Genomic DNA, 13,184 nt, shown 5'->3' with positions numbered 1-13,184 from the left:
CATGCATGCATGTATAGCTTAGACGTTCATAGTCAATATAGAACATGGAAATACGTTGAGTAAATTTTCCCAATATTATTCTTACTTTTGACATTTTTCTCCTTATTTCCAAAGTCTGTTGAGCATTAACATCAGTTGTGTGTTGCCAAGACATGTGAACTTCATTCACTCTAGTGAAGTCTTGGAAGCTTAAAAAATTCTTGTTTAGTCTGAAGTAGAATCTGTTTTAGTGGCTCTTTTTTAACTATAAGTCATTTATCAGTTTTTGAAAACATTCTCTATCATGTGCATTGACATCTCTATGATTAGCAGAAATTAATACTCTAGGTTTGTAAAATAGGGATTTCACTAGTAGCAGTGCATTGGCAGAATTGTTTGACAGTTAGACAATATGCCAAATAGACCATTAAATTCTGAGTTCAAATCTCAAGTTGACCTTGATGAGATCTGTACTCAGAATTTAGCCTTTCATTCTTCTGGAGTTGATAGAACTTAGTTACACTCAAGTCCTGGGATGTAATTAATTAATACTGATATTTACTTGGTTTCATCAAGCAACATGTGCTTTAATGGTTGATGATGAGGGAAGAACACCAATGGCTGTAGTATTTCTGTAAAGAGCAGCAATCCCAACTATTATCAGCTTCAAAAGACACAATTATGAAGAATACTACAAATTCTATAATTAAAGAGATATGTAGTATGTCCATTGTCATGCTCTAGGCAAGTCAAAAGAAGAAGAATATGAGGTATTTTGATTGTAGCTTTGAGTAAAGAAGGTTTCGATGTTAGTATTTAGATGTGTCTGAATGTAGATATGACCATCTCTGTACAACTGAGATTTTGTTTTTGAAAACTGCCATCAAGAGGAAGAGAAATGATGTGAGTACTAGAAAGCTATCTTTTTTACAATACTTGTTCTATAGAACAAATTAGAGGTTGCCTTTTGAATTAAGTTCTAAGATGTAATGGACTCATGGAATCTCTATATCATAGTGAACCTTTCAGGAGATGTCAAATATTACAAACAGTTTCCATATTCAGTCTAAAATTGCTGTATGTTTTTGTGAAACCTGTATCCATGTAAAAGAGGAACTTTTTTGTTTTGTTCAGTGTATTTTTTCCTGAATTGTACTTTCTCCAAGCAAATTACTTTCTGTGTTATGTCTTGTGTTTGAAGATTATATCAGGTCGTCAAGTATGAAATTTGTAGAAAAGAAAAAAGTTTGCTAATGTTTTATAACTACAAGGAATAATTTTATTCATTAAAGTATGCACCCATATTATCAAGACACTTTTGCCATTTCAGTGGTATCTTGTCCAGCCTGAAACTGTAAAAACCTGATAATCTAGAGTCAATAAAATCTTGGAAGGCTTGTTTTACAGCATTGTCAGAATAAAATTTTTTTTCTATAAGAAAGTTATACAAATTCTGGAAGAAGCGGTAGTTAGTGGGGGCAAGATAAGGTGAATATGGTGGATGATGGAAAACTTCCAACTCTGTAGTTTCACCAAAGTCACTTTTATGATGTGTGGTCTGGCGTTTTTTTTACAATAAAATAGGAGTGGATCTGTTGAGTAATCTAGGCTGTTTTTTTGTAAGTTTCTGCATTATTTGGTCCATTTGGCTGCAGTATACTTCGGCTATGATTGACGAGCCCGGTTTAATGAAATCATAATAGATCACATCTGTGCCAGACCACCAAACACACACCATCAGCTTCTTTTGATGAATTTTGCATTTTGGCCTGTATTTTGGTGGTTTGTCTTTGTCCAACTATTGTGCTGAACATTTATGGTTGTTGCATTCGATCCATTTCTCATCACATGTTACAATTCGATTAAAAAATGATTCATTATTGTGATGAGAAAATAGCATAATGCAGGCTTCCAAACGTTGCTGCTTTTGATTTTCATTGAGTTCATGTGGAACCCACTTATCCAGCTTTTTCACCTTACTGATTTGAACTAGGTGAGTCAATATTGTTTGCTTGCTAACACCAAATAACAATGATAAATTACGGGCACTTTGAGATGGATCTATCTCGACGATGGCTTTCAGTTTGTCGCTATCCACCTTTGTTTCTGGTTGACCACATTGCTCATTTGTGAGGTCAAAGTTACCAGAATGAAATTTTGCAAACCAATTTGATACTGTCTGCTGTGTAATAACATTAGAATGAAATACTCCATTAATATTCCGAGCTGTCTGTGATGCTGCATTTCCAAGAAAGAATCCATATTTCAAAACTGTACGAATTTCCGACTTATCCATATCTAAACAAAAATAGCAAAAAATCGATTTATAAATACCTTATAAAGTGCAAAATTAGTTGGAATAAAGAAATAGATGTTCCAACTTTCTAAGAAAAAATAATGATTGTCAAAATATAATAATGGCGCAAAATGTGCAGCTGTCAAAGTTTACCATTAACTTACTACAAATTTCATACTTGACGACCTAATATTTAGTCTATTCAGAAGAATCTTAGAATGGCCTTAACAACATTAGCCAACAAAAAGATTCCATTGTCACGGCTATATATTTTTTAAACAGCATCTTGTTTTATTTTGTTTGTTTGTTGTTTATATATATCGAGAATATTTTCCTTTTTCATGCATTACAATGCAATTTCTTATAAGTTTTCTGACAGATTTATGCTTCTATACTTGAAAATTTTCTTTAGGATTGCCAACATAGTCTGAAAACTTTCACACAATAAGGAAGTTAAAAATGAAAATAAAAAAAGTGGTTATATAAGAATAGTGCAGCTTGGTTTCTCTTTAAAAATCTTTTAAAATGATCCTTTATAAACTGAAGTTTCCATTCCTGAAAAATCAGTCAATTTACGTAAACAATCTTATGATTACTTATATCTACTTATACACCGTTTCAACAATATATGGATATGTGTAAACAAAGGTTCGATATGGACATAACTTAGAAATGAAATTCCAGTTCATATTGTATAGAATGCATTTTAAATGGTTTATAAACCAATATATTTCCAGATCTATGCCGTTACCAAAGTGATCTCACATGGAGTAGGAGGAATCGACTTCCACACACACTTGATAGATCAAGGGGAGATAACAACAATGGCTATAAATATCAATCTTATATTGACTCAAACACTTCCTGTTATCCTGACCATGTGCCTTTGACTATATCTAGTACCACATCTAACATAACTGAACAACCATCTATAGCACCAATGACAAGTCAGTTTACTTCAGACTGTAAACCACCTCTGCCAGCTGTACCTAAAGTAACAACACTACCAAAGGTACCTTCAGTACCTCAGGTACCTATTCTATCTACACTAAACAACTAACACCATCCCAATACTTGACCAATTAACCACCATATTCAACATTCAGGCAAATTTTGAATTATATGCAAAATATGAACAGAAAATTTGGTAATCTTTCACAATACGGTGTTTAAAAAGTAAATAAAAATTAAAGGGGAAATAACAAGGGGAGATAAAATAAGTTAACTTACAGTTAAACAACGTAGGCGTTGGCTAAAGCGACCAAAATGTGAACAAAAGTCTTTTACTTTGGTACAGAATTCCTCCATATAAACTCTTGTTAATAGGAAATGAACAAATTGTCTGATGTTCCAAATTGATGTCGCAATTTTCTTTTTACCTGCATCCACATATTCTCCACAGTTTGCATATGGATGTCATTATTTGTTGGATCTACAAAGTTCTCCTGATGTTTAATTACTTCATGAGTGTACATGCTGTTATTTAGGTATGAGAACCTAATTATCTCCCCTAGTTGTTATTTCACCTTTAATTTTTAATTAGTATTTTAAACACCATATTCTGAAAGAATACTGAAAATTTACTGTTTTTATCTCATAAAGTCTCAAAATGCTGTTATCTTATAACTTGTCATAATCAATATAAACAAAGTTCTTACTACTACCATCACAGTTGACAATTAGACAGACTATAATTCATCTTAAACCAAATATTTTTAGAAATTTCATTATATCAACCTTGTGTTAATTATTTGTTTAAGGTCTGCTCATGAGAATAATTCTTCTGTGATGGTAATTAGCTCAGATGGTAGAGCACTCATTTAGCATGTGGACGGTATCAGGATTCATGCTTGTGTTCTCTGTGTCATAATTTTAGTGCATACTTAAATTTCAAAGTGGCACTCCAGCATGGTTACTGACCAATGATTGAGACAAGTAAAAGGCACAAAATATAGTCTACAATAAGATTTTAACAAAAGCATTATGAATTTATCTAGGTTTAACTACAGTTAAGTTAGTTATATACTTATATACATGAATCATGAAATTCACAAGGAAATAGTTGCTACTGCCTGGTGTAAATATGATTGAAATAATGTCTCATTATAACCAAATAACAAGTAAAGCTTGTTATCAATTTTATACTTTGTTCAGTCATCCCATTTATAATATTATTGTATATATTTTAAATATACATTTAAAGGATATTCTCACTGCAGTAACTTTTTTAAAAACTCATTTTCCAGATTGTCTCACTGGAACTATAATTATTCAGCTATTGAATCTCAGATAGAAACAATTAAAATTAGAAATATATTAATTTAATTTAATTAATAAAACCTCAAATCTTTGCAAGTTAAATGTATCTTTCAAGAATTTATTTCACAATATGGTTAAAATATAAGCATATAACCCTACCCCTACTCCACTCCACCTCCACAATAAAATTAAAAAAATATATTGTTCATAATCTCATAACTGAAAAAGTAGTTTTGAAAAAAATGTAAGTAGTATAAACAGTTCCAATAAAAAACTATTTTCTAGAAATTAAAATTTTTATTACTTAAAAATGTCTCCAGCCTTAGAAGAAAAATATGAATTGGTAAAAGAAAGGTGTTTATTTCATTTAGAGCTAAATAGAATTAAATATTTACATTGTTTGTTATAATTCCTTACAACTCTGCTTTAATTCCTTACAAGACTGGTCAAATTTAATAGAACTGTATCTGTTTTCTAAAGCTAACTTCTCTCTCTAAATATGAATTTCTTAGCCACAACTATTAGAGTTAGTATAGAACTTCATTCAAAGCCACAATTTTGTATTTTGAAATTACATCTACAATGCAGTAATGAAATTTTTTAAATATTTAATTAATTTTTAGGAGAAATGTCAAATGCTGCTGCATGTTTAATAGGAAAGTTTAAACAACTAAATAAACAAGAAAAAAGCAACTTACAAAATGTTTTATAAAGTTTACTAAAGTTATAAAGTTGCATTTTTCTCTTTTGTAAATAAAAAATAGCTCATACATATTTTAAAGTAACAGATTGCATACAATATTGCCTTGAATATTCTAGACACTATTTTCATTTGTACATACATTTTATATTTGGACATACATACACATTCATATAAGTTTGTGTGTGTTAGTAAACTAGTCTGTGAGGCAGCCCATCATTAATTGCAAGAACTGGAGGCTGTATTTCCGTTTCCTTGCATTGAAATAATAGACAACTTGTCATTGGCTACAACACACATTACATACTACACAACCAACTTCATAGAACTATATAACACTATTACATACCAAACTACTCAGAACTCCTGCTACTACTACAACACTTTGTTACCAGAACATTGAAACTGTACAATAACAACAGTATATACAATAGACAACTATTGGTAAGTATTTTTAGAAGTTTCTACTATATGTAAATTACTTATATAGACATTTAGCAACATCTTTCTGCAAAAGTCTTACTAAAGTGATTTCACTAGCTCAGACAGTTTGGTAAAGTCATGAATTGGCTCTTATAGAATATATTTTATATAGATATTTATTTATTATAAGATGAGAAATGAATACTAATATAATTAGCTTTTTTTTGTATAATATTTAGAATATCTTTATCCTATGTTATTACTAATGTAGGAGTAGACTCAGGCAAAAATAGTGATATAATTGACTATTAAGATTATTTACTTGATTATTCATTTGTTTATTTAACTGCTTCATCTGAGAAAGAGGGGACCGCACCACTTGGCCCACTTTTTTCAGTACCTTCTAGACTTGTTGGAGTAACTTATCCTCAAAATGGAGACATTACTGAATGCTTGCAACTGAGTGAGCTCTACTACTGGCATACATGGACCAGGTGTTGGGGCAACAGATAAAGATGAGGTTGTTTCTCTTAGGTTGTGAACTAGCCAGTACATAAAATAAATAGTTGTCATTAGAATACATTCCAAGTTTGTGTCAGTTCTAAGCTATAACAGTTTGTAATATTTGAAGAATGGTGACAAACTTTTGTTTCACTTCAAATAAAACATCATCAACTTAATGTCAAGCTTCCATACTGACAGAGATTAGACAGGGTCTGACAAGTCAGAGGACTATATCATGTATTAGTGTTCACTTTAGTATGCTTTATATGGCCAGATGTCCTTACACCAACTACTTTACAGAGGGTACTGGATGCTTTTTACATGATACCAACAAGAGTGATGATCATGTAGTGACTTGCAAGGCTAAAGGCAGAAAGTGGCCCCCATATCTGAAGGAGAACAAAAGAGAGTGAGAGATGTCCTAGATGGAAGGCTGAGGGAGGTTATGTAAAAGGAAATGAGGGGGAGAGTAGAAACAAGGAAGCGGAAAGGGATTGGTAACACAAGGAGGGACGGAGTTGAAAGGACATAGTGTGGGTTGTGTCAAGGGAAGGATGTCTAAGGTTATCTAACACTATATGAGGGCAAATATGGGCAGAAGTTGTGAGAAAAAGGGGACAGGAAAAGACATGGGTGAAAAGAAATCCTGAGAGTCATTGATGGAAAATGAAATGTGGTGGTGAGTCTTGGAGGTAGATCAGAGATATGTTGAGGATGAGGCAAAGGGAAACAGGCAAGAGAGAGGTGCTTTGTGTCCCACAGAAGTTGAAGAATACTTCGTTTCTAATCAAATATGGCATAGCTGTTACACAGGACATAATTAGGTTTGAGCATGAGAGGGAACCTGTCTGGGCAAAATAAATGACTAATGTTTAAATGGGAGAATTCAGAGATAAACTATTCTGGCCAAAGACAAGTAAGTCTGCTTCAGGTTGAAAATAATTCATCGATAATATGCATTGGAATGGAAGGAAGTTAACTTTATTCTCTCTGATATATAGGATTAAAATGTATTTGAAGAGGAGGGAGTACTTTTGAATTTATGATCTTGTTGTGTTACTTTCATGTTATGTAGTTAATATATGATTTCTAAGACGAAGTCTCTACTGAATCTTACATCATTTGCTTCTAGCCAAGTAAGTTAAAAATAGATCATTTTGACAACAACAATAATGATGTATAATTGAAAAAAAAAAGAACAAAAGAAACAAAGTTGTCATTGTAGATATTTTTAATTTTATAAATGATTCCATTGTTACATCTGCATAGTTATATAATATGCCAAAAGGAAGTTCATATGAATATAGTACTCAAAATAAATAACATAAATATGTAAACTAGAGATAATATACCATCTTTTTTTTTATATATTTGATTTCTTTTCAGCTCGTTTACACTTACACATAAGATATCAGCCATGTTGTTAATGATAATGTTGGTGCTCCTGATGGCTAACAGATGCTGGTGTGTAGATCATATCTTCCATGTGAAAGAGAACAATGATAGACACAGCTATATTGGAGATATTGTCAGTGATACAAACTTACTGGATAATATACAGTCTCAGGATGATAGCAACAAATTTTCATTTAAAATACTGCAGCATAGTACTGACAGAGATGTTCAGTTATTCAATGTTACATCTGGAGGACAACTATATACAGCTGTCATATTGGATGCAGAAACTCTGTGTCAATATAATGTGGAATGTTTCAGGATATTGGAAATAGCAGTTCAGCATGGCCATTCTTTTATCAAGTTATTAGAAATCAAAGTTATGATAGAAGATGTCAATGATAATTATCCCATATTTCCAGATAAGGAATTTCATATCCTCTTTGATGAAAGTACCCCAAAAGGAATAAAAGAGATCATTCCAAATGCCTTTGATAAAGATGTCACTATTCAGAACTCAAATATTTCTTATCAACTGAGGAATAACCAGGAAAATACTTTTCAATTGTCGGTCTCAAAAGTTTCTAATAGGAAAAGTAAAATTGAATTGCTTTTAGTGAAACGATTAGACAGAGAGAGAAAGGAAACTTATAATCTTCAAATAATTGCTACAGATGGGGGATCTCATTCTAAGAAAGGGCTAATGGATTTAAGGATATTAGTAGAAGATAAAAATGACAATGCTCCTGTATTTTCCCAGAATATCTACAAGGTGACAGTAAATGATACACAAGAGAGAACTAAACCTATTGTCATTTTATCAGCAATGGATTTAGACAAAGGTGATAATGGAGCGATTGTATATAATTTTAGTCCTCATACTTCAGAAAAAGATATGAAATTCTTTATTTTAAATCAAACATCAGGAGAGCTATTTTTGAAAAAAGAATTTCAGTTTCGAAAATTTTATGAAGTATTCATTGAAGCCAGTGATAAAGGTAAACCACCAATGACCTCTGTTGTCACTGTTCTTATTAATGGAATGAGTCACCTTAACAATCCACCAAACATTGATGTCAAATTTATCTTAGAGTCAACTGGAAACACAGCTGTCATCTCAGAAGGAACTCAAATTCACAGCTTTGTTGCTTATGTGAAAGTTACTGACAATGACAGTGGAGTAAATGGACAAGTGAAGTGTCATTTACAAAATAAATACCTTAAGCTAATTTCATTGTCTGGAAAGAAATACAAAGTTGTTGTCAAGAGTGAAATAGATAGAGAGAGTGAGAAGAGATTAAATTTCACCATTAAATGTCAAGATAATGGTTTACCTCCATTGACAGTGGAGAAACAGTTTTCTATGCTGGTTACTGACATAAATGATGTACAACCTCAGTTTATTCAAGACATATATAAGTTCCTCACCTATGAAAATGAACACAAAGACTTCCCTGTGGGATATGTTGATGCTACAGACCCAGATACTGGAGATGGAGGACAATTAACCTATTCTCTGTTGACGAATGGAAAAGATACTCTACCATTTCAGATATCTGATGTGGGATTTATTTCCACAACTGAGTCACTAGACAGAGAAGAAAAGAACATGTATGAGTTTAAGGTTTTAGTAAAAGATAAAGGAACACCATCACTGGAGAACACAGCAAATGTTGTTGTTGAGGTTATAGATTTAAATGATAATGCTCCCTATTTCAGTTTCCCTAATGTTAACCCTTTCAGTCTTAATGTCCACTACCATCCCCGCTCTGACCATGATATCACAGTTGTTAGGGCCTCTGACAGAGACAGTCAACACAATGCCTTCCTCACATATGAAATACTCAGAGGAAATGAGAAAAACTTATTTGAAATGAACCATCACTCTGGTGCCTTATCTTTCTCTCGCTCACCTTACCAAAACGATGCTGGATTCTATGAACTGGAATTAGGTGTGAAAGACAGTGGCAGTCCAGTTCTGTCATCGACAACAACATTGTCTTTGACTCTAACAGTTAGTAACAACACATCAAAGATATTTAAGACCCCTTCAAAGACAACAACAGAATCAAGTAATGGTCTCCAGTCTAGTGTGATGATTGCTATTGTTATAGCAGCTGTGATTGTGTCAGTTGTTATAGTAATCTCTATATCAATCTGTATAGTTCATAGACTGAAGCAGACAGATAGCAACTATGATAGTAGTGTTGATATGTACCACACAGTGACACCTACATTAAGCGTACAATCAAAATATATATTTGATCCTACTTGTGTTCCTCCTGGAGTTCAGTACGCAATGGAGAGAAATCTGAAGAAATCTCAACAACCATCAGTAGATACAGAAGAATTTCCCTATAGAACCACGGCAAGTGATAGATGGAATCACTCAGTTTTAAGACCTCATGCACAGGTAAGATAATTGATAGACTTTTTAAAGCAATTGAATGCAAAATATCATACATCTTCTGTTTCTTTTGCCAAAATCAAAACTAAATTCCTTATTGTGTAAAAGTATTCTCATGTAATCCTTATTCTTTAAAATACTTTTCATGATCCTGAATATCAATGAAAAGTAACTAAACAATTATTAGTTGTAGTTATATAATACTGAATCTAAATAAATCTAATAGATTGTTTCCAAAACAAAAACAAAAAATATAAAAAATAAAAAAATAAAATAAAGCAAAACAAATATTGTAAAATTCACAATGCAGTTGCTTTCTTTGATGATTATGAAATTTATTTCTATGTTGTATATTCTATGATATGGTCATATCTGTGTCATAAAGTAAGAGTATATTTATTCTATAAATGTTAAAAACAGTCCAACATATATTTTAATATCATGTTTAAACTCTTGTGCTGTGTATTTGTTTAATTTTATAAGTGTAAAACTTTATGATGATACACTGGATTTATGTAATTCTATCCAGATGTTTGTTTCAAGAGAAGAAAGTATGTCTCCAGGTTACAGAGAACTTAATGGTACTGACCGATTCAGTGAGAGGTCAACATTGTCATCTCACATTGATAGTGGTCATAGATGGAGTGTCGGCAGTGCTGGACATTATGAAGAATTGCCAGGTAAGTTAGAGACACTGAATTTTTCTACATTAGTAACATGTATGCTACTGATGATGAGTATTATTAATACAGTCATAATTACTCTTGACTATCAAATTTATCTTTAGAGAGCCAACGTTTTTTAATAGCCCAGTAGCAGAATGTTGGGCTCAAAATCATAAAATTATGGGTCCAGTTTCTGTACTAGAAAGTGTCTTGTGTCCTTGAACAAGGTATATAATTTAATGCTGCACTCATCTACTCAGCAGAAATGAGTACCATGCAAGTGCTAATGTAGCCATTGCTCTCTTTACCTATCACATCTCTAATGTTCCATTAGCTCAATGGGTAGGAGGGCCAAGATATTGTCTGTGCCTGCTCATAACAGCATCAAGTGAAATCATGATACATGTTATTATTAAGTGATACTCATTTCTGTGTGAGATTGCTTTGGCTATACATACATTATATTTTGGTGTTTTGATTAGTTTAATTTCAGTGATCAAGTGTTTAATTTCTGAATATACATGTAATACTGGACTGGATTCGAACAAGGAACATTTACTTTGAAATTAATTGTAGTAGTGTTTTTTTTTTTATGAATATATACTCACTAACATTTTAAATATATTTTAGTAATATTTTGGTGTATGGTTATGGTTCAACAAACAAGTTAAGCAAAAAAGATAACAATTTTAGTTCTTGTTAATTATCAGTGGCATTACAAAATGATATTCTGCCAAACCTGGGAACTATGCACAAAATTATTAGCACTGTATGGTCTAAAAGTGCTTAAAATACAGTTGTGTTCATGAACGTTAAAAATTGATTCAGTATAACTTCTACCACATTTACTTCCTAAAAATCAATCTATTTCTAGATCTGCGTCATTATCAAAGTGACCACACATGGAATAGGAGAAATCAAACACCAAACACGCTCAACAGATCAAGGGGAGATAACAATGGCTATCAATATCAACCAAACGTTGACACTAACACTTTCTCCTACCATGACCAAATACCTTTGAATATAACTGGTAACGCGTCTGACATAACTGATCAACCATCTTCAATGCCAATGACAAGTCAGTTTACTTCAAACTGTCAACCACCTCTACCAGCTGTACCTAAAGTAACAACACTACCAAAGGTACATTCAATATCACAGGTACCTCCCCCATCTTCAGTGCAAAACTAACTCCATACCTTGAATAAAAATTATGGACCACCATTATTTGCACTAATCAAATTAAATTAGAAATATAAAACGTGGAAGAAAATTTTAGTAAATATATCTCTATAAGGCAGAAAGGTGGCACAACACTACCGTACAGTTTATATTATTAATCTACAACCACAAATTTAATCAACCTAAATATTTCTTAAAACAACATATAAAATTTTTAATAATCGATCAAATTAGATACAATAAGCCAAACTTGCAAGAGTTTAATGCTCTTATTAGCAGCTGTTTTTGTAAAGGAATATTTGACTCTTCCTTTCACAATTGCATTTAAAAAAAAAATTATTCATTATTCAAAGCAGTACTTTCATATTCCAGGTAATTAAATAAACAGATTAACTGTTTAAGAATTATTTTCAAAAATCTTGTAAAGAATTTTTTAAATATATGACATATATAAAATCAGTAAAAAGTTAAAAACTATCGAAATACAAACTTTTTGTAAACTTTTCTTGAAATAATAGAAATGACTTTTTTTCCTTTAGGATTAAAACATTATTTTCAAATGTAAAAGTTTATCTAAAATAATGAATATATTGCTTGACATAAACCTTTCAGATATTATTAGGTTGGGGCATAATTATTGCATCTTTTTTTCAATAAATTTTATTCAAGAAAAACAATAACAACATTTAACAAAAACATCTTTAAATGATTATACCAGTGCATATTCACCATTTACTTCAATTTCTGCTTGGCGTTTTGTTTAAATTTTTTGTTGAATAAAGTTATTGAAAAAAAAGCCGCAGTTATTTTGCACCAACCTAATATTTATTTTCATCCCTTCAATTTATGTACAAATTACCAACACACAAGTATATGTAAGTGTGTGAGGTGAAAGTAAACTAATTTGTGAGTCAACCCATCATTAACTGCAAGAACTGGATGCTGTACTTCCGTTTCCTTGCATTAGAATAAAAGACAGCTTGTCATTGGCTACAACACACATTACATACTACACAGCCAACTTCATAGAACTACATAACACTATCACATATCAAACTGCTCAGAACTACCTCTATTATAACTTTGTTGCAAGAACACTGAAACAGCACAGTAACAACTGTATAAGCAACTGACAACTGTTGGTAAGTACTTATTAAAAGTTATCTTCATGTGTGAATTGCTTATTTAGTTGACAGAAACCTTACCAAGTTCTACCATCTTGCCAAAAGAAAACAAAAAAAAAAAGCAAAAGACTTGATTGTTATCATTCTTTATAGTAAAAACTTAAACTTGTCCTCTAATAATGTTTTTTTTTTATATTTAATAATTTTTTTATCATAGAATAAAAACATAATTGTAGTTTTTGAACTA

At 31.7% G+C, this 13,184-nt stretch overlaps 2 protein-coding genes across 5 annotated transcripts in view; both read left to right on the top strand.

Annotated features, from left to right (window-relative positions):
* The window catches only part of LOC128249433 (protocadherin beta-3-like), a 14,073-nt gene extending 8,535 nt beyond the window's left edge, over window positions 1–5,538 (top strand). The window contains exons 4-5 of one of the 4 annotated variants that reach the window (XM_089363248.1): window positions 3,013–3,305; window positions 5,413–5,538. In XM_089363248.1, the coding sequence (XP_089219374.1) occupies window positions 3,013–3,305; window positions 5,413–5,457 (338 nt within the window). In that variant the 3' untranslated portion in view covers window positions 5,458–5,538. Of the gene's footprint in view, window positions 1–3,012; window positions 3,336–5,157; window positions 5,295–5,412 lie in introns of those variants that run through there. The other 3 variants (XM_089363249.1, XM_089363250.1, XM_052973065.2) reach the window with 3 other exon arrangements.
* LOC149132696 (protocadherin beta-8-like) lies at window positions 5,538–13,184 on the top strand. Its single transcript, XM_089363255.1, has 4 exons — window positions 5,538–5,678; window positions 7,548–9,969; window positions 10,493–10,643; window positions 11,503–13,184. Exons 2-4 carry the CDS (start codon window positions 7,579–7,581, stop codon window positions 11,820–11,822), a joined length of 2,862 nt encoding a protein of 953 aa, XP_089219381.1. The 5' UTR covers window positions 5,538–5,678; window positions 7,548–7,578; the 3' UTR covers window positions 11,823–13,184.

Source organism: Octopus bimaculoides, chromosome 14 (genome assembly GCF_046866305.1).
Source record: "Octopus bimaculoides isolate indiv1 chromosome 14, ASM4686630v1, whole genome shotgun sequence".
NCBI lineage: Eukaryota > Metazoa > Mollusca > Cephalopoda > Octopoda > Octopodidae > Octopus > Octopus bimaculoides.
Note: the sequence above shows the minus strand (reverse complement) of the source record. Positions and strands in the feature narration are given on the sequence as shown.